This window comes from Sphaerodactylus townsendi, unplaced genomic scaffold, assembly GCF_021028975.2.
Source record: "Sphaerodactylus townsendi isolate TG3544 unplaced genomic scaffold, MPM_Stown_v2.3 scaffold_28, whole genome shotgun sequence".
NCBI lineage: Eukaryota > Metazoa > Chordata > Lepidosauria > Squamata > Sphaerodactylidae > Sphaerodactylus > Sphaerodactylus townsendi.
This window is the reverse complement of record NW_025950451.1, coordinates 369,881-391,121: the sequence shown is the minus strand read 5'-3', so window position 1 is coordinate 391,121 and position 21,241 is coordinate 369,881. Positions and strand designations below refer to the sequence as shown.

Here is a 21,241-nt window from a genome sequence, read left to right as displayed (position 1 = left end):
ACTTCTGAGCTGTCTCAAGCCCTTGCTGAGCCCCACCCAAGGCTCACTCTGCCCAGAAAGGGAGGCTGACTAATATGCACAGAACAGATTTTCCCAGATGGGTTGAAAAGCTATTCATCCCACTTGTTCAGTCATCTTCGTTGCGAATGAGGGCAGCTGCGGTCTCTGAAGGGCAGAATTCCCTTGAAATAGAGTCCTCTCTCTTGATTCACTTGAAATAGAGTCCTCTCTCTGTATTTTCCTATCTCACTACCTCATGGGTTGCAGCCCACCACTGTGCCCACTGGAGTGAGAAGGCATGTGACACACGCACACACATGCACACACACACACAGAGGCAGACACACTGACATATGCAGGTGGCAGCATCACGTGCTGGAGGGAAAGAAGTAAAGATTTATTGGAATTTGCTTCTGGGAGCTTTCAAACAGATTCCCACTTCCACTGGCCAAAGGAAAAGGGCCTCGGAGAGGCAGCTTTAACCAACCCCAGTGGCCAAAAGGCTGCCTTCCTGTGGTTCTGGGAAGAGATTCTTGCCTGTGTAAAAATGGACTCTGCCTTGATCCCAGAAAGCCTCTTCCCCAGGCAGCAAAACTCTGGTGGCCAACAATCTTCATGCATGAAATTTGTCTCTAGCCCAGTGGTGGCGAACCTATGGCACGGCTGGCAGAGGGGGCACTCAGAGCCCTCTCTGTGGGCACGTGCAAACAGAGTGCCCCTCCCATACACATCTGAGTCACTGGGCTCAATTATTAGCATTAAACCTAAGACCTAGTTTTGTGGAAGCAGTGTAGGTAACCCTATTAAGTGCTGTTAATTTTTTTTAATTTTTTTTATTGTATAGAGTATTTATACATTTGTTACATTTAGTATTTTTCTTTCATCTATACATTTTTTCCATTTTCACCCCCCTCCCCCCTTCTCTTTATTGATTTTTTTTTCATGCAAGCAGCAGGAGGTTCATTCTTCTTATTCTCTTGTTCCATGGCTCTTCGTTAAATCCGGCATCTTCCATCCATTCTTTATACACTGTCCATATCTTCTTAATATCTTCTATTTTTTCTTTCCATAAAATATTTCTTGTCAGTCTTTCAAATATCTCTAGCTGTATTTGTTCCCATATATATTCCAACCATCTTGAAACTGTCCATTTTTTATTATCTTTCCAGCCCAACGCCAACACTGCGTGTGCTGCTCTAATCATTATTTTATACATTGGTTCCAAACTTCTATTCACTCTAATGTCGTCTATTATCCCCACAATTAATAATTCTTTATTTACATCAATTTTTACTTTTACCATATTAAGTGCTGTTAAACCCCACTGATTTTCATGGGAAGAACTAAAGCACAATCCTTTACTTGGGAGTAAGCTTGATTGCTGGCAATGGGGCTTGCTTCTGAGTAAATCCTCCTAGGGTTGTGATTCACCTGTTGGAAGAGTTGTCCGGTTGCTTCAAAGCAAAGCAACTGACTGCCACTGACTACTCCTGAGAAACTCACACCTTGGAAACAACTCTTTTTTCTAAACTAAAACCTCAGTATTCAGGTTAAATTGCCGTGTTGGCACTTTGTGATAAATAAGTGGGTTTCGGGTTGCAATTTGGGCACTTGGTCTCAAAAAGGTTCGCCATCACTGCTCTAGCCCAGGGTCTTCAATGTGGTGTCCATGGGCGCTGTGAAACCCGCTGACATCTTTTCTGGTGCCTGCCAAGTGATTTTGGAAAGTGAGCAGGGCCAGGTGGGGCTTTTGCCCAGCAAGGCTTCTGATTGGCCACTGTGGATTTGATCAGCTGTGCAGATTTCATAAACTGTTGTTCTGGCAGCAGCACAAGGATCACACCACGAGGATCTTCACTGTGTGACTGAACGAAGTCTGTGGCAGCCATTTTGTAGCTGGCTGTGACTCCTGCAGGAGCCATTTTGTTGCTGCACCACCACACTGTGTCAGAATCCCAAAGGTACTCACAGACTCCACAAGCTTGAGAACTCCTGGTCTGCATTCAGGGTCCTTTGGCCTTTCTCTCCTGTTCCTGTTCTTCACCTGGAGGCATTCCATTTGAAAGCCTTATTAAAATCCGTTGTTTTGGAAAATGTTTCTAGGACAGTCAGCAGTTCTCCAGGTCTTGTTTCTTCCTGCTCTATCCTCTGCTCTTGGGGTCCCAATATCAAAACAAGAGAGAGCAGCAGACTTTTGCAGATGGTGCTTTCTCCATTTGAGCTCAAGGACATCTTGGTGTTTCTTAGACACCAATCGGAGGCAGGAATAAATGAATTCTTGGACTTCCTAGGACTGCTGGGATGCACCCCTTTCTCCTCCAGTTCTTTCCTGCCTCTGGGGAGAGCAGTTGAGCACAGTGGCCTGTCCTTCTCTTGACTGATTTCTCTTCCCCCCGCTTCTGTGGCTTCTCCCCTCCCCTCCCCTCCTCGTCTCTCCCAGTACCCTTTCTCTGCTATCAGAACACAGCCCACCCTTTTGGAGGCTGTGCTAATGACTGATAGTGCTTTGCGCTTGGACAGCTCAACCTTCTGCTAGCAAGATTTGAAGCAAAAATGCTACACAAGGAGCCCTTTCTCTCCTCCGATGAGGAGCACAATCCTGCTGTGGCTGGAGCCATTTCTTCAGCAGGAAGGGCAGGCATGTTCCCGGAGAGGACTGCCCATACCCCATCCCCTTCTGTGGAGCTCTGCCATTAGGGGTCTCCAAAAGGAAGAGATCTTGGCATCAAAAACAAATGCCCTCACAAAATGGCGGCTGCCAGCACTGCATAGTCCAGCGAGCTGGAGAAAAGCCAGGTGCACAGCGGGGCCAGTCTGCACAGCCACGGAGGTCTGTCTTTGGCTCCATGCAAGGGCTCTGAGCACAACGCACCCAGAGACAGTACTGGTAAAACCCAGGCTGATCAGACTGGCATGGCTGCATTTATTCAGGACACCTTTAGGCGTGAGCAGGTGGCCATGAGGGAAGAAGTGACTGAATTCTTTGCAGCCCATTTGGGGGGGCAAAAGGGCTCCAGGTCCTTCCCAAGCAGCAGTCCAGTCCTCTTCTTCTCTCCCCACTTCCTAGGGACAGCAAGAGGAGGCCCCCGGCTTGGAAGACTAATGCAGCCCTCAGAAGACCCAGGCTCGGCCCTGATCATCATAGATTCCTCAGACACTGAAGTGTAAGAGAGTGAAGAGGGGGAATTCACCTCTGGGGAGGACGATTCTGAGCAGGTTTAAGTGACTGAACAGTCCTCCCGCTTCTTTAAGTTTGAGGACTATCAATACCTCCTTGCCAAATCCCTGTCAGACTTGCACCTTCAAGCTTCTGAGGTGGGAGAAGAGCCAGTTAAGACCAATATTAAGTCCAAGCGTAGGGGGGAAGAGGAGTTCTTCCCCTGTTCTACCCCTGTTAAGAAGGTCTTCCCTTCCCTGAGTTTTTTGAAACCCAGATTAAGAGAGAGTGGGAAAAACCCACAGACCAATTCCAGGATTTGTGCGTAAACTGTATGATATGCCTTCTGATACCAATAAGGTCCTCCAGGTCCCCCTGATGGATGTGCCAGTGGCTGCCTTGCAGTCTTCAGGTTTAGTCTCCAGGGATGGAGAGGGCCAGATGAAGGATGTCCTTGGCCACAAGGCGAATCAGTTCTCCAGGCGGACTCATGGGGCCATGGCAGTAGCCATCAAGGCATCTGCCACAGCATCCGGTGTCACCAGGCCTCCATTGTGTGGGCTAGAAAACTTCTAGAGATCATCCCTGAACATGACTGTAGGTTAACAGAATTCTGAAGGCCTCATGTCCTTTTCTGCAGGTGCTACTCTAGACATCCTGACTTACTCTGCTAGGGCTAGGGCCTCCTCTGTAGCAACCAGGAGGCTTCTGTGACTGAGGGCCTGGCAGGTGGCTTGAGGGGAAAAAAGGCCATGGTAACGGATTGCTCTTTCCAGGGCAACAAGGTAGGATTTCTCCTCCCTTAGACCCCACGGTAAAGACTGTTCTGACCAGGACAATAGACCCTCCAAGGCAGCGGTTCTCAACCTTCCTAATGCCGCAACCCTTTAATACAGTTCCTCACGTTGTGGCGACCCCCAACCATACAATTGGTATATATAAAATGTAAAGAGACCGTTTTCTGATGGTCTGAGGCGACCCCTGTGAAAGGGTCGTTCGACCCCCAAAAGGGTCGTGACCCCCAGGTTGAGAACCACTGCTCTAAGGCATGACACCTGGTCAGCGCATTTGGGCCCTCTCCAAAATGGATGTCAGGACTTTAGAGATAGTCTCCTTGGGCTATGTAGTAGAATTTCTTTCCATGCCACCAGAAAGATTTATCCTCTCCCTTCTCCCCAACAATCCTGACAGGCAGGCAAGGAAGTTAGGGCCATTCACCACCTGCTAGAAAAGCTGTAGAGCCTGTACCTGCTACTCAATGGGGTACTGATGTCTACTCCATCCTCTTCACGGTGCCCAAACAAAACGGCAGGCGGAGGGCCAGATTGGACCTGAGGTTTGTCAATCACTTCACAAAGGTCCATCACAGAATCACTTCACCCGGGGGAATTTCTGATATCCATCGGCCTGTCCAAGGCTTCATATCCGCATCTTCAATGGACACTGATGATTTCTCCGGTTTGGCGGAGGCAAAGGACATTTTCAATTTTGGGCTCCCCCTTTTGGCCTCTGCACCACCCCAAGGTATTCTCTAAGGTGCTAATCAGTTGTGATTACCAGAGAGAGAGGTCTATGGATACATCCCTATCTGGACAATATTTTGATCAGATCAGATTGAAAGACTCTAGCCTGTCAGAACTGTCAACTAACCATTCAGTTGTTAAAACAGCAAGTGTTTCTGGTAAACCTCAAGAAGAACTCCTTGTCACCCACTCAGCATCTAGAGCACAGGTGTCAAACTCGCGGCCATCCAGATGTTATGGACTACAGTTAGATGGGAACTGTAGTCCATAACATCTGGAGGGCCGCGAGTTTGATACCTATGGTCTAGAGCATCTAGGGGCCCTGATAGACTCGAGTGCTTATTTGTGCCCCTGGACAAACAGAAGAAATTGATAAAGCTAATAGGAACTATAGTCAACAACAGGACAAGTTCCCTTCTCTCCTTGGCCAGCCTGATGGGGCTACTTGTTGCCTGCTCGGAGGCTGTCCAGTGGGACCATTTCCACTCCAAACCACCCACACATACACACACCCTGGCAATTCATCTGCCTGTCCCAACAGCAGATCACCAGCAAGGTTCCCTTGTCCTTAGCGGTTCCTCATTCAGTCAAGGTCAGCCTCCTCTGGCAGACCAGATGATCCCGCCTCAACCAGGGGAAATTCTTTGGGATCAGCTCCACCAAAAAGGTCTTCACAGATGCCAGCCTCTCCAGTTGAGGCAGTGTTGGAGGACCTCCTGATTCAGGGTGTATGGTTAACCAATGAGTCCAGGTTGCTGATCAACCTGTTGGACGTGAGAGCCATCCTCCAAGGGCTCCACCGCATCCAATCTCGGCTGAAGAACTCCCATGTGTTCATCAGAACAGACAACATGGCAGCCAAGACATACCTGCAGAAACAAGGTGGCTCCAAGTCATCATCACTCCAAAGAGAGGCTTAGCAGCATGTTAAATTTCTTGTCCCCTTTCCTAGATTAGATGGATTTAAGGGAGCTGCTAGGGGGATATAAAAAGGCAACAGAAGTGATGAGAACAGGCTGACCCAAAAGTTCTCCAGAATAGATGCCTCTTCTGGAAGGGCAGAACATGCCTTAGACAGTGGAGCAATTCATAGTAGACCTTGGCTAGAAGATAGAGCTGCTGCATGGGAGCATGCAGGGAAAGGCAGTCCTTCAAGTATGTGGGTCTCCAATCATGAAAGGCATTATCACCTTGAACTGCACTTGGAAACTCATCAGTAGTGAAGGGACCTCAGGAAAGGAGTGGCATTGTCCTATCCCAGAGAACTGATGAGTTGCTACATTTTGAACTAGTTGCAGCTTCTGGGGCATTTTCAAGGATAGCTAGGGTTGCCAACTCCAGCATAGGAAATACCTGGAGATTTTAGGGGTGGAGCCCGGAGAGGGCAGGGGTTGTGGTTGGGAGGATCTTCAGTGGGGGTCTAATGCCACAGAGTACATTTCTAAGCCACCATTTTGTCCTGGTGATTTGACCTCTGTCACCTGAAGATCAGTTGTAATATCAGGAGATCTCCAGCCACTGCTTGGAGGCTGGCAACCTTGAGGGCAACCCCATATAGAGTGTGTTACAATAATGTGGCCTTGAGGTTACTGAGCCACAGATCAGCATGGCCAGCTCTGGCTTCTGCAAGCAGGAGCTGGATGCCGCTGGGAACATGCGTGTTTTGCTGTCATGGACACCTGGGGCTCCAACAGGAGACCAGAGTCTGGGAAGCTGGAGCTGTTCAAGGATCTCTGCCCACTATTGATACTAGGAAGAAAAGAGATATTCTCTCCACCTCCGATCATTATTGGCTTCTGGATCACCAAAGAGGATCCCTCTAGCACAATCTTTACCTACAACTCTCCAAGTGAGAAATTTAATAATGAACCACAAGTGACCAGGATCCTGGTAAGACTTTTTGCTGCTGTTTCTAGGCCTGAACAATAGCAAAATAGTTGTTTCTAGGCCTGAACAATAGCAAAATGATGCTTCTCTGGCAGAAGGCCACTTGAGTTTGTCTCAGCTGTTGAACCAATTCAAGAATGGCTGCTAAGTCTTCTCATGGTGTTTAGGGATTTACTAATAATACTGCTTTTTCATTTAAGCTGCAAGAATATTCTTAGTCAGCTACACCAGATGGTTTCCTCTATATCAAGATTATTGGAATTGGCTTGAAAGAATTCCCTGATGATGTTCCCTGATGCACTCAATGTTCAAACCCATTCAAGGAAAAACCCAACCAAAATGATCACTCCTCTAAGCAGACGTAAAGGGCTGCTACGATGCAGGCTAATGGAGTTCCTCCTGGCTGGGCATGATTGATGGATACTGATGTTATTCTTCCCTGCCTGTATGTTGGACTGCAAATGCTTTACCTCTTTAATAACCATCATGTCAACATTCCACCAGTGAAGAGGGGTCCATCTTTTTTTTCTGTTTCTAAATTACACTGGAATAGGAATCCCCAATCTTTTTGAGCCTACAAGCACCTTTGGAATTTTGACATGTGTGGTGGATGCAGCTACAAAATGGCTGTCTCAGGAAGAAGAATTTTGATTTATACTTCCTTTTTCTCTCCTACACGGGGACTCTAAGGGGATTTCAAACTCCTTCCCCCTCCCCTCCCCACAACAGACACCTTATGAGTTAGATGGTGCTGAGACAGTTTGGAGAGAACTGTAAACTAGCCCAAGGTCACCCAGCAGGCTGCATGGAGGAGTGGGCAAACAAATCCAGTTCCCCAGATAAAAGTCTGCCACTTAGGTGGAGGAGTGAGGAATTAAAACAGGTTGTCCAGATTAGAGTCCACCTGCTCTTAACCATTACACCACATTGGGTCACATGGTATAATGCTATCTACAAAATGGCTGCTGCAATTTCCCTTCAGTCACACAATGAAGAAGATCCTTATGCTGTGGTAGTACCTGCTGCCAAATTAACATTTTTAAAAATCTGCCCAGCCTGTGGCCCATAAGAAACCTTGTTGTGTAAATGCTCCTCCTGGAATTGGAGTCTGATCACTGTGGTGTCAGTTAATAAACGTGTCTTTTTGTCTGTCAATGTACAAAAAAGACACATTTATTAACTGATACCACAGTGATCAGACTCCAATAAGTGTTGATGACTTACCTGTAGAAAAAGTAGGAAAATACAGAAAACATGAAGGACTGTGACAGTATCCTCGTAGATATATGAACTGTTTTATCAATGTATTTTGACACTTGGTAGTATAAGGATATTATTGTATATGTACTTGTTAATGGGCAGATTGGATTGTTATTTATACATATTTATTGGTAGATATTTGTATGCCAATTTGCAGTTTTAGTGTGCCACGTATTGTTTTTCGTTCGGTCTATATCCAGAAAATAAAACAAGCCTAGCAAAGTTATCTTGAAACAAGACTGACAGCCCTGTTTCCTTGCCAGCTCTGACTTTAAAGAGTTAGCTGAAAAATGGGGGCTGAGGGAAGCGCCTACTGGGACAAAAACCCTAACCCAGCCTGAGGGCAGGAGCTTTGCCTGGATGTGGGTTTGTGCTGTGCTTTTTAGCGGGGTGCAACGTTTCTACTCCTGTGGGACCATCTTTGGAGCCCTCCCTCCATCCGCACTGAGGGACTCTGGTGGCCTAGACCTGTCTCTGAACCATCTTTATAAGGAAAAAAAGCAAAAAAGAGGACAAAGCATTTGGAGGTTTCATCTGAGGGGATGATTTCCTTCTCTTTAAAGGGGTTCGCTCTCCTCCCAAAGATCCACCTTCACTTACCTCAGGAAGAGTTTGCTTATCTGAGGCATCCCTGATTGTCCTCCCCTCAGAGGTCATCCATACCAGACTGACATGGATGTTGTCCTGTTCCAATGAGAATAGACGTGGCCAGCTTGCCATGTTTTTGTATGTCATATTTTTTTATGCAACCTTTGGGTTCATACTTTTTCATGCAACCCTGCGGGGACAGGTGATTCGCTTGTTTTCGTATGCAACCCCTGCAGGATCATATCTTTCTGTAGCTCTCTGTCAGAATTTGCACCTTGCTTGTTGTTGAATGCAACCCCAGGGGTTCATACTTTTCCACAGCATCCTGAGGGGTGGCAGCTGCTTACTAGCAAAGCATGATGCCTACTTGGCCCACGGTGGATTAATTGCCTCAGCCGTTCCAATGGGAACAGAATGAATCGATGGCTCTGGAGGCAGCATGGCAGCCCAACAGGGCCCACTCCAGCCCGCCCTCCTCTTCACCCACTCCAAAAGCCCCTCCCTCCATCTCATACTCCTAAAGGGTGGAATCTGACGGGAATTCAGGCTCGGATGCTGTGGTTGCTTGTGATGACTCCCTGAGGAGCACTCGGCAGCAGGCCTTCACGTCGACCGGCCGTAAGAGGTTTGTGGACCAGCTTATTCGAATACTGAATGACTTGCGGGTCTCCTGTGTCCACCTGAGTCTACACCTGAGCTGGCGGTTCGTTATGCATGTAATGGATGAGGAGCACACTATACTAGGGAAGTTTCCTCTAGTCATAGGCATTCTACACATAGAGAATTGAGGTAGGCCTGCCTTGGGATTGGCCTCCACCAAAAGAATTGAAAATCTGTATGAAATAGATTATTCAGACACTGAATACTTTTAGTACCACCCTTCCCCAGACTCTCTAGTGGTAATGGAAATATTCTCTTAAGAGTGAGCTCAAGAGGGCTCCCAAGTAGCTTTCTGTGCTATAATGAGGGACAGGTATCTGTACTACCTGTGGGAGCTCCTCACTCCGGTTTTGTCCTGTCTTCAGGAAAGGCGGGAATCCCTTCATACATTGCAAGCAGTCGGCCTTAAGCTGGCCAAAACCCAAAGTAACACAGCCAAACCTGTGGCTGATAGCCCCACCAAAGCAATAGCATGTAGTGTGCTAATGCAATGCCATTCTTAGTTCTGTTTTCTACCCAGTACCAAGAAATTAAAGCGCAAGTAGAGGACTTTCCCCTTTAAACAGGGCATGGATGGCTTATTGAATGGACTTTCTGAGGTCAAGCTCACGATCAAGTTTTTTGTTATAAATCAGCCCTCTTCATCTGAAGGCTCTTCTAGCCCCAGTTTTGGTTCTTCAGATATAACTGTTTTCCTCCATGTCAAGGGCTGGGCCTTCCCAAAATAATGAGGGCACGTGCTAGTCCAGGGGCAAGGGAAGAGGGGGATTGGCTCTCCTGAAAGATCCTTCTTGACTAACAAAAAGCCACCTGCATGACTGTTTGTGTCCAATGTTTCTGATCTGGTTTAGTTTATGCTTATATTGTGTGTTCCTGTAGGCCAGTAGGTTGGGCTTGATGGTCCTTGTGGCCTCTTCCAACTCTGTGATTCTATGACAGTTGTCTGTTGCACTTCTTTGTTTATTGGTCTTCAACATGTTAAGACTTGTGTGTTCTTTTGTTGATTAAAGATGATTACTTACTGGAGTTCAGTTCAGTGCTTCCTTTGCCCTCAGAGGTCCACCCAGTTTCCCCTCAATTGGATGCCTTGGCATTGGAAGTGTCTACCCTCTTGGCTGAAGGTGTTATCCAGGAAGTGAGCCCTGATTCCCCTGGGAGAGGTTTACTGGCACCATTTTCTGGTGCAGAATAAGAATGGTGGCCAGTGCCCTATCCTGGACCTTAGAGATCCTAATAAATTATATTGTCTACCAAAACATTCCGGATGGAATCCACCTTGGATATTACGCCTTTCCTTTATAAATTTGATTGGTTTGCTGTGTGCACCTGAAGGATGCCTCTTTTCAGGTGGGCATCCATGAAGGCTGCCACAGATACCTGAGATTTACTGTAGGTTGCAGGTTACAAGTTCTCTGTCCTACCTTTTGGCTTGTGGCAGTGGTAATGGAGTAGCTGTCCTTGATGGACTGCACTATATTCTCCTTACTGTGATGACTGGTTATTGGTAAATTCCCACTCAGCTGGTGCTGTCTGGAGCCAGTTGTCAGTGACCTTGCCCATGATTCAGGTCCTGAGGCTTGTGGTCAATTCTGTGAAACCTGAATTGGAGCCTACTCATATAATTGGATTCAAAAATGCCTTGCTGGACTCTGACAGGGGTCACACCATTCTCCATGTTGGAACAGTCAAAGCCATCCAAACTCTGGTGGCCAGATTCCACTGAAGGAGGTTTCAGAGAGTGGTTACTTGTCACCAGCCAATGGCCTTGATGGCCACTGCCAGGTCCACAGTTCATTTGCTTGTCTCGAAATGAGACCCTTACCAAACTGGTTCATTCTAGTGTTTAGGATCAGTGTTGACCCACAGTGGCATAACTTAACCATCCCGAGGTTTGTTCTGAAATATTTTCAATGGTGGCCATCTCTGGCACAGTATGCCGTTGTGGCCCCTCCCCCTTCCATCTTGGTAGAAGCTGATGCTTCATCACTGGGGTAGGAAGCCCTTTGCCAAGACAGGGGCTCTGGTCTCAACATGAATCCTCTCCTGCAGGTTTGCTTCTGAACAGTAATGTGCTCCTCACCACAGATAACACGGTGATGAATCTCTACCTTAATAAGCTTTGTCAAGGAGGTGCGCAAGATTGGGGAATGGTGTGTGACGGGATGGAGGGAGGGGAGCACTCTGGTTGGCTAATGCTCCAAAAAGGCCAGCTCAAAGTCTCCTGCCACTGGCTTGTGCAAGTGTAGTCCCATGTGTGCCTGCACAGAGAACCACTCCATGAACAAACAATTACAGGTAGGTGCCAGACTGTTTTTCTGTCCATGTCTGCTGGCATCCCCATCCCTTGAAGTGGTGCCAGAGAAGCAGAAGACCAGGTGTGGGCTGTGCACACTGTGCTCTCTGAGGAAGCCTGCTGCCTGCCTATACTGCAAAAGCAGGACTGAGGACTAGGAGATCCCTTACTTTGAACACAAGGACTGGCTTGATGCTGCGAAGCCCCTGAGCTCTCCTGCTCAGTGTGTAGCTTCATTTCCTCTTCAGGATTTCCTTCTTCCCAGGGAACCACTTTGATACACTTTGCTCCACCTCTTGCGGCAGCCGTTGTGGGGGGCTGCTCATGCCCCGCTCAGAATCCCAGAGATGACCACAGGTACAAAAAGTGTGGGGGCCCACGTGGTCGATTTTCTGACCTGCCTCATAAGAGGCTTGAGGTGCACACTTTGCTTCTGTGGCCTGCTCCCCTGCGGGCCTTCTGGGCAGAGGAGGCGGCTTCTTCTTGTTCTGGGCCTTGCCGTTGCCCTTCCCACTAAGCGCTAAGGGTGGGCAGAGCTTGTTAAAACGAACACTGTGTTTGGAACAGTCCAGACGCCACACATTTTGTCCCTCCCCCTCTCTGAACTGTGAATCTGCTTGCCAGCATGGCTAATGCGGGCAAATTTGGTAGATTAACAATCAAGAAGAACATTTAAAATGCCCTCCTGTGTATTGCAACACTCCGGCCAAATATCTCCGGCCAACGCTCTGGAGCCTTTCCAGGCGGCTTTAAAAAGCAGTCCTGGACTCTTCCTCCAGCCTTGTGGCTCTGCTGGCCAGGATTCAGGTCCAGTGGGTTTACCCTGTAATGGCTCGGAGGTGGGGGAGCAGCGTGCATTCTGGGACTGTGAGTGGCACGCCAGTGAACTTGTGCTGGTGCGGACTGGACTTGGAAGCCACCAGAAATTCTTTTTATGTATTTTTAACGCAGTTAAGGCTTCTGAAATGCCAGGCTTGCGGAGCGCAGAGGAGGGGGAGCTCAACAGCAGATCCACTGCTTTTTAAACTTTAATCCAAAAATTGTTTGTGTTGTTATGCTGTGGTTTTGTCAGAAGCACACAGGAAAATAATTGAACTCAAAGGCTTGGCCTGGACATTGGCAGATGTGTTTATGGTATTATTTGCCTCATGACTTCATGGATACTAGCCACTGGTTCTTTGTTGTAAGATCCATTCAGAAGCATTAGTTGGAAAGAGGAGGGATGGCATTATAGGCTTTTGCAGATTGAGCACCTGGGGGATGGAATATCCTAGCAGCGAAAGTGGTGGTTAGAGAACGTGATAGTTTATATGGTACTCAGGAGCAATTGAAGTGCTTGATAGGCCTTGTGGCCACTGTGAGAATGACAGCAATGTGAGGTAATGCGCAGTTGCACCCGTCTCGCATGTGGCGGGAGGGGTTGCTCAGGAGTGTTCATAGCAGAGGGGAGAGAGCTGAGCTTGAGTCCCAGCTCAGTTTAATCAAGGCTCTGGGTGGGTAAAAAAGTCATGAAGGGGCGTATTTGTTTTCTAGCCAGCTCCATGTTTAAATCCGACTTTTATTTCTCACCCACTGTGGTTCAGTACAGAAAAGGAGTCTGGTGGCACCAAAACAAGAAGTGGAGTCTAGTGCTGCTTAACTCTTGTTTTATTTTGTTGCTTGGGGGTGGGGGTGCCTTGCAAGCTGCCTAGTCACAAAAATGACCCAGCTGGGATGGCGGTCTGTCTCCATGGGGTGGAGGTAGATTCTGCTGCCAGAGATTTCAGACTGATCCTTCCCTGCTTTGCTTCCAAACTTACAAAGCTCTGGGGTGAGCAGGCCTCTCACTGGCAGCAGACGGTCTCCTGCATGTGCCCGGGTGTGGGATTCCTCTTCCCAGCCTGGAGGGCTCAGGCTGTGGCCAGGCCAGGCCCGGGACTCCCGGAGCACTTCCCCGTTGGCCGTCTGTCAGCTGGTCAGCTGAGGGTGATGAAAAACCCCCACTGCAAGCTGGTTTAATTAACTGTAATCCCTTCAGCAATGGCAAGCACTTTCATATGACCCAATCTGGGGCCAGGCGGCCCTGTCTTGAAACACACAATCCTGAAGAGAGTTATGAGTGCAGGGGGAGGATGGGCTGTTAAGGGGGGGGGGGCAGATGTTTGTCGACATGCCTGGTGCCACCAGAGGGGTGGCCAAGCTGGGCCAGTTCTTGGGGGTTCCTGTGACCTTAGGGAGGCATCTTTGAGCTCTGGCCACCAGGAGCAGGAAAGAGGATAATGTGGCAGGTAGTTTTGGTGGTGTGTTTGTGAAAACACTGTGGTTTTGTGGGTTGCTTCCAAACCCTGTGAACCTCCTCGGAGGAAGCTTCTGCCCTATCTCTCTTGGTTAACAGTGGTTCTCATTCATCCTTACAACGTTCCTGTAAAGTAGGCCCATTTTTCTATTTGCGAGGGGAGACAGTGTGTGTGTGTGTGTGGGGGGGGGTTGCCTTTCAAGTCCCATGAGTGTGTGGCTGAGGACTAAATGGGGCATTCTGGTGACCAAAGACTGCTTTAACAAGAGAATAAGACCCTCCCCCTTAACAATGGAATGGTGCATTGATGAGAGCACAGCCCCCCCCCCCTGCTGAGTGTTTTCCAGCAGTCCCTCTCCCCAGGAGCTCTACCAGAAGGGTCCTCAGCTGGGACAGGAGGAGTGGGCCCAGTAGCTGGCCCAGGGTGGGGGACTATGCCACACAAATGAGCCCTTTCCCGTTTATGATCCCCTCCCCACACACTCAGGTTCACAATTAGGGCAATTCCTTATTTAAACATCTCGGCCTATCGTTGTGGACATCTCCTCATCCCACTGTCCTTGCCAGGTAGGCCAGCACCCTGGTGGGCCACTCACAGGGCAAAGGCAGGCTTTAATGGCAAGCTGTGTACAACATGCTCACACATCCCACTCCTCACCACACTCCTCCCCGGTCTCTTCCCTGTGTCCCTTTTATTCCTCTCTGTCGAGCCCTGCTGGCTTGGGATTGGCTCCTTGGGGCTCTTGTCCCCCACCCCTGATTGCAGGATGGTCTGGGCTGTGCCAGCCCTGCCTTGCTGTGGGAAAGTGCTGAAGCCTGCTGATTGCAGCCTGGTGAGGGCTGAGCTGGCCTTACCCTTCTCAGTGGAATCCTGGGACCTGCTGCTCCTCCCCAGGCATCCTGACCAGCTCCCTGCATCTTCTCCTGGTTTCTGGCTCCCAAGAGGTTCTTGCCTTTGTTGGCAAGTCCAGAGGCGGGGTGGCCAGTTGGGGGTGGGGGGTGGGCGGCCTGTGGTCCCTGGGCAGGAAAAGGAGGGGGGTTGGGTGCTGGGAGGCAACCTCAGCTCCGGACAATCTCTGTAAGTATTTTGAGGGGAGGGGGCACCACTCAGAGGAGGAGCCTCTGCTTCCTCCAGTTCCTGCCAGCTCCAGTTGAAAGGCTCAGGGGTGGGTGACGTGAAAGATTTCTCCCTGTGACCCCGGAGAGTCACTGCAGAGATGTGTAGACAAGACTGACTGTGATGGACCATGGGCGTCAGGCATTTCCATGCACAGGTGAACCTTTGGGTGAACCTTTGCTTCCAGGTGCTGCTTGGTTTGTCTCTGTTAGCTTCTCAGTTGATGTTGCAGAAGAGAAACAGTAGCCTGCAGACCAGACTTCATCACTGTGGCCATTTCCGCACAGGCACTGAGGGTGGGGGGTGGGGGGGTCCGTCGGCATAGTTTATGCCGGCGCACCCCCGCAGGACCGTTGGCATGGGCAGTCCTGCTGGAAGCGGCGGTGGCAGCACAGCCTGTGCGAAGGCTGCACCGCTCCCAAACGCTCCTTATCTCTGGTCGCCTTCTGTCGCGTTGTGGAGGCCAGGGGACATGCCCCCCCCCCTTTGCCAGAGCGACGATGCTGGAGAATGAGGCCAAGGGGCGTCTCTCCTGGCCTGCACAATGTGACAGAAGGCGACCGGAGGTAAGGAGCGTTTGGGAGGGCTGGGAGAGAAATGTGGTGCCATGCGAACGGTGCCATGCCGTTCGCATGGCACCGAATGGAAGCTGGCATTTCCAAAATACTTCGCTCCCTGAGCAAGTTTCAAAAACACCGTTTTGGCAGGAGCTGGGCGCCGCTGCAGCGATTTGGCAGCGGCGCCTGTGCGAGCATTCCCCACCAAAACGCTGTTTTACCAGCCCGCCGCTGCCGCTTTTGGCCCGTGCGGAAAGGGCTTGTATTAACGCCCACACACAGTTTAGCCACTGGTCCACCGAGGGCCAAGCTGGCTGCTCTCTCTGGCAGCAGGCTTCTAGGGCTCAAGCAAAGCCCCTTGATATCTCCTGCTACCTGATCCTTTTAACTGGGATTGAACCCGGGACCTTCTGTGGGCCAAACCAGGCATATGGCACTAAGCCCAGGGCCAGATCTGTCTTTTGTGGCTGGTGGGGGTGACCAAATTGGGCAGATTCCCTAGCAGGGAGGGAGGGCGGGCTTTGTCCCATTTATCTGAGCCAGAGTGTTGCTTTGAAAAGCCCAGGAAGGAGGTGCTGAGAGCCCTTGTGAGTATTGCCTTGTGAATCAAGGGAAGGGACAACTTGATCATAATTCCTCTTGCTTGCATGCAAGTCTCTTCACCCACTGCAGAAGGGGTGTGTGTGTGTGTGTGGGGGGGGGGTTCTTGCCCGGCCCAGTCCCTATCAGTGCACTAGGAACTCTGAACATACAAGGCGTTTGTAGGCAATGTTTGTATGTACTTCAGCTCCTGGTGACCAGTCCAAGGCTCCCAGCGCATGGGCATGCTCCCAGTACCATCGAGGCAGCCCTTTCACCAGGTGCTGCAGAGAAGCAGCAGGCTTTCCATGATAGAACGTCCTCTGCGCCCCCTCCCCAGAAGAACAGCAGAGAGTTGGTCTTTTCTCATCACACCCTCCTCCCAATGTTGTGCTTCTGGGCTTCTCTCATGTCTTGGTCAGCAAAGAGCAGCATGTAGGCCCAGGGGTGGCACCAGTGGGGGGGGGGGGGTAGCAGGGGGAGGAGTGCTCGCTCTCTGCAGCCTTGTCAGCCAGGAGGCAGGACTCCTTCTTCATATCACAGCAGTTGGGCTTTTCATCATCTCATGCGTGACCCCCCCTCTTGCTTTTTGCACATTTTGGGCAATTGATGGCTGTGTTGGTTTGCGCTAAATCTGTCTTCTGAAACAGCTGCCTAACTCTGCTGTAATGGCACGGCTGGCAACATTTGAAAGCCCCGCAGAAGAGCCCCTGATGAGGACCTTTGCCCACCTGTGACCTTGTGGTCCAGAGGGTGGAAGAAGGTATCTCGTTCCTCTTTGTGGCCGCCGCAAGGAGGAGGAGGGGTTTGGGCTGCCGCGTTTCTGCCCCCACCCCAAAGAAACATTGGTCTTCTGGCAAGACCGGCTGTTGAGCAGGGAGCGCGCACAAGGGGGTCAGAGAAGCAGGTCCCTGCTGAGTAGCTACACCATATGCACGTGTGGGGTGTGAGTTTTGCCTTTGGGGCCTGTTGGTGTGGAATTTGCCCATGTAGGGAAGGGAGGGAGGGGTGGGCGGAAGGTGGGTCTGGAAAGTATGCAGAGAATGCCGTTTCTGAAGGGCCTTCTTGACGTGTGTTGTCATAGACAGCAGTCCCAGGCACCAGCTGGCACATTCTTTCCGGTGAGATACGGCTGGTGGTGGGAATGATTCCCTGGGAAGCTCAGCCCAGACAGACTTTCTTGCCACTGCCTCCAGGTGAAGCTGGGACTGCCCTCGCTTCGGAGACCCGGTCCTGTGCAGGCGGCAGCAGCAGCAGCAGCAGCAAAGACCAGAGATGGGGCTGCCTGCAAGGGCCCTTCTCCAGGGGACAGCCAGGAGGGCCACAGGCGCCCTCCAAGGAGCGGGATCTGCCACTTGTCCCTGGTGCCAGGAAGGCAAAGGGGCCAGTTTCCTCGGAGTCACTGGCTGGGAGGGATTCTCTTTTCTCCCCCTTCCTACTTGACAGTGGCTCAGAAGAGAGAGTTTGCTCTCTATGTGAAAACTCTTCCAACTTTTATTGTTGGTCAGCAGATGTGCTGATTTCCACCACCATGGAAGATGGTGCATTGATAAGCAAGGTTCCAGCGTGGCCAAAAGTTCAATCAGGCACTCCTTCCATGGGTAGACCTCCTCCGTGGATCTGGCCGGCAGTAATAGCAGGGAAAGAAGTGTGATGGCCGGAGCTTCCGTCAAGGGGACTCTTGGCCCCTTGTGGGAAGCCAAGCCTGCTACAATGCCCAGAGGGCTGTGATCTGGCCTGATGACCCCATTCTGCCCCCGGGTGACTTTGGGTCCTCAACCAACCTACTTCCAAGTGGTGCTATGAAAATGCAGTGGGAAGGAGGGACCAGATGTCTGGAACTCATTGCAGGAAGAGCAACATGAAAACATGGCGGCTATCCCTGGGTGACCCAGGCTAGCCTGGCCTTGTTAGACCTCAGAAACTGAGAGGGGTCAACCCTGATTAGTGTTTGGGTGGGAGACCATCAAGGATGTCCAGAATTGCTATGCAGAGCCAGGTGATGGCAAACCACCTCTGAACATCTCTTGCCTTGAAAACCATGTGAGGTTGCCTAAAGTCGGTTGTGATTGGTGGCATTTTCTGTTCATAGGTAATCAAGGGCAGCATATTTCCTTCATCCTGATTCAGAGAGCCACAGTGCCATGGGTGGGGGGGAGGCAGTGCATGATGTGCATAAAACAGCTGCTGAATCATTCAGTGACTCAGGCTCGGCCTGTTGCCGTTTTCTCTGAATGATCTCTGGCTGGTATATCATCAAAGAACTTAATGTTACAATGTGGTGGAGGGGAGGGACTGTACCAGGACCAAGTAGCATTACAGTCAAACATTCTCTGAGCTGGATTGGGCCCTCAATCCTAGGGGTGCAGATTCCACCCTGTTGGGCTCTGCACAGATCCTACAATGAAATTTTACACACCCCAAGTTGGTGTTTACCAGGTTTTGAATAAATGAGCTTAATTCTCTCCCCCCCACCCCCACCCCAATAACGCCTCTGGTACAAAACTGAGAATTTTACACCTGCGTTTCATGCTGAAGAAAGTCTTGGAAGATCTGTTTGTGGGTCTCTTGCATAACATGTCACTTGGCCCTCCGGGAGAGGGTTTCACACTTACAAAGAACAGCCCACTTTTTGTTCGTTGATTTTGTGTGGCCTCTAGTGCATTAACCAGAAGTGTGTCCTCTTCTATTGCAGATCAGTGTTCGAGTGACAACCATGGATGCGGAGCTGGAGTTTGCCATCCAGCCCAATACGACAGGGAAGCAACTCTTTGACCAGGTAAGAATGGCCAGCAGCCCAGGAACTGCAGCATGGAAACCGGCTGGCCTGCGAAGGTGTTCGTTGATGGTCTCTGGCAGTGCTGGGCAGAGACTCTTTCATACATGTTGCTACAGTTTACATGCGAGGAGCATGAATGTGAGGATCTGTTGATGCTCTTCATTCACAGTTTGACTTTCTCACTGAGACTCAAGGGAGATTATATAATTTTAAAGACAAGCAAACGTTGCCTTAAAACTGAATTAGAAAACAAGAATGCAAAAATTATACAAAAATATGTGTACAACAAACAATGCAATAAAGTTGGATTTCAAGCTTAGAAATCAATGCAAACAATAGTAAGCTGTGTACAAAAACAATGTGGTGAACTTTCACAGGTATTAACTACAACCCTTTTCCCCTAACAATTCCATTTTGCACTCTCTGCAGAACAGTGGGAGTGTAGGAGCCTCCCTGAACTTGTCAGGCAAGCTGTTCCGCCAGGTGGGGCTGCGACGATGTTCAGGTGCAGGCAGATCCCCATCTTATTCATTTGTTCAAGTGAACAATGTTTCTGCAGGGAAGCTTATCCTGAGAGGTGATCCTGTACATGTGCAGGACTTTGGCCATGCAGGGGCATTCTAGGAAATAACCAGTACCTTCAACTGAACCCAGGAAGTAACCTGTAGTCAATGGAGTAACAGCAGGACATGTGCACTGGGTGTACTTTGCCTAATTAGTAATTAAGTTGTGGTATTCCGTACCAACTGAAATGTCAGGACACTGTCCAGATTGCATGTTCTTGCCATGAGACGGGGGGGGGGGGGGCTGGAAGAAGGTGGTGCCAGGTGAGCCTGACAGTGGACCTGGGCTTGTGTACTTTTGGCTTTTAGTCACACCAATTTTCTTCTCCCCTCCAAGGCTGGCTACACCTAGACTTTATCTCCAGTTTGGCGTTGAAAGCTTTGCACAGCCTGAGGACATTTCTTGTGCTCTCATTCCTGCTGGGATGCTGGGCAGTGGGTGTACCAGCAAAAAATGGCACCTGGGGCAAATATTAACACCCCCCTCCCTCTCAGAAGGCAGCTTGCTCTCCTGCCAGGCTGCCCCTCCAGCCAGCTTGTTCTCCCGCTGGACTGTGCACCTGCTGGGCTGGAGAAGTGGTGCCGGAAAGGCGGCCCCAGGCTGGCTATGGGCCCTCGAGGGCTGGGCAGCGCCAGCCTGCTGACCTGTCTGCTCGCCTCCCTCCCTCCCTCCCACGCACAGTTCTCTCTTGCACAGCATGCACCTGGCCCATCACCCCAGCTAGGAAAGAGAATGGAGGAGGACAGGCGAAGTGGCGGGGGAGCAAGCACCGAGCTGGGCAAGTGGCGCATTGGGGGATGCTGGGTGAAGCAGCTGTGGTGGGCCTGCAAGCGGCAGGCCAGGCAAGCAAGTGGTGGGCTGGGAAAGAGGTGAGTTGGGGAGGTGGCGGGGGAGCAAGTGGCGGCTGGGCCAGGTGAGTTTCAAGTTGTGGCAGGGAGGGGGTGCAAAGTGGCCATGGCGGGCAGACAGGCAGAGCAACGGTGGGCAATCAGTGGGCCAGGCACCCGTAGTGAGTTGTTGGAAAGGACAAAAGGGCTGCAGTGTGTGGGCAGGCAGGCAAAGTGGTGGGCCGAGTGAGCAAGCAGTGAACAAGCAGCAGGTTGAGGGGGGCAGCCCAAAATGCGCCCCTAGAAAGTCGTGCCTGGGGCTCAAGTCCCTTCATGCCCTTCCAGGTACACCAGTGATTCCAAGGGAGGGGCAGGAAGGGGGTTTGGAAAACTAATATTAACCACAGCTTGCATAGTGTAATTTAGTTCCAGCAAGAACTTCATTGTATCCTGCTTGCAGGGCCCTTTCAATAAACTGATTTCTGAACCCAAGCATCTGGTTCCTGGGGCGGGCATCTGCCAAAATTCCCTCCATCAACACCTCTGCTAAAGGTAGACCATCCTGTCCAAGATCTTTACCTGTTCTCTTAGCAGATAAAAGTATGGTGGAATTGCAAGTTGATTCCGTATCTGAGTGAGTTTCAGTTGGTGAGGTGGTTCTTGTGTAAGCGTGTACTAAAGGGTCATGTCTCTGAATTAAGTCTCGATTCAGCAAATGAAGGGCCCATGTTCTGGAAAAGTACCTGAATTGCCACCCCTGAGACAAAAAGAGCAGGTCATCAGCAGACTCCCTGGGCCTAACTTTGATAGGAAAATGAGAAGAGGAAGGTGGTGGCCCAACATTTGTCTGCTTTCTGTCCTCCCTCCTCTCCCCACAATCCGCCATCAAAGCTAGTTGCTGACCAGGACAGTAGAAAAGAACCTGGCCATTGTTCACCGCCCAGAGCCCTTCGGGGATGGGGCAGTATAAAAGTTTAATAAAATAAATAAATAAAAGCCGCAACAGATGGGAGACAGAGAGCAGTATTCCATTTTGTGGATGCTGAACTGGATGGTTTGCATAGCCCCTTCCAACTCTATGATTCTGCTTGTTCACTCATCTTCAGCTGCATGAGCACATTATGCTTCTGCTTTGTGCTCTGGGTGACAGAACTGCTGATTGTCTGAACTGAGTT

The 21,241-nt window shown here is 50.1% G+C and overlaps 1 protein-coding gene across 1 annotated transcript in view; it reads left to right on the top strand.

Moving 5' to 3' along the window:
* MSN (moesin) overlaps positions 1 to 21,241 on the top strand; it is a 78,806-nt gene that overhangs the window by 19,339 nt on the left and 38,226 nt on the right. The window contains exon 2 of the mRNA XM_048482929.1: positions 18,592 to 18,675. Within this exon, the coding sequence (XP_048338886.1) occupies positions 18,592 to 18,675 (84 nt within the window). The remainder of the gene's footprint in view (positions 1 to 18,591; positions 18,676 to 21,241) is intronic.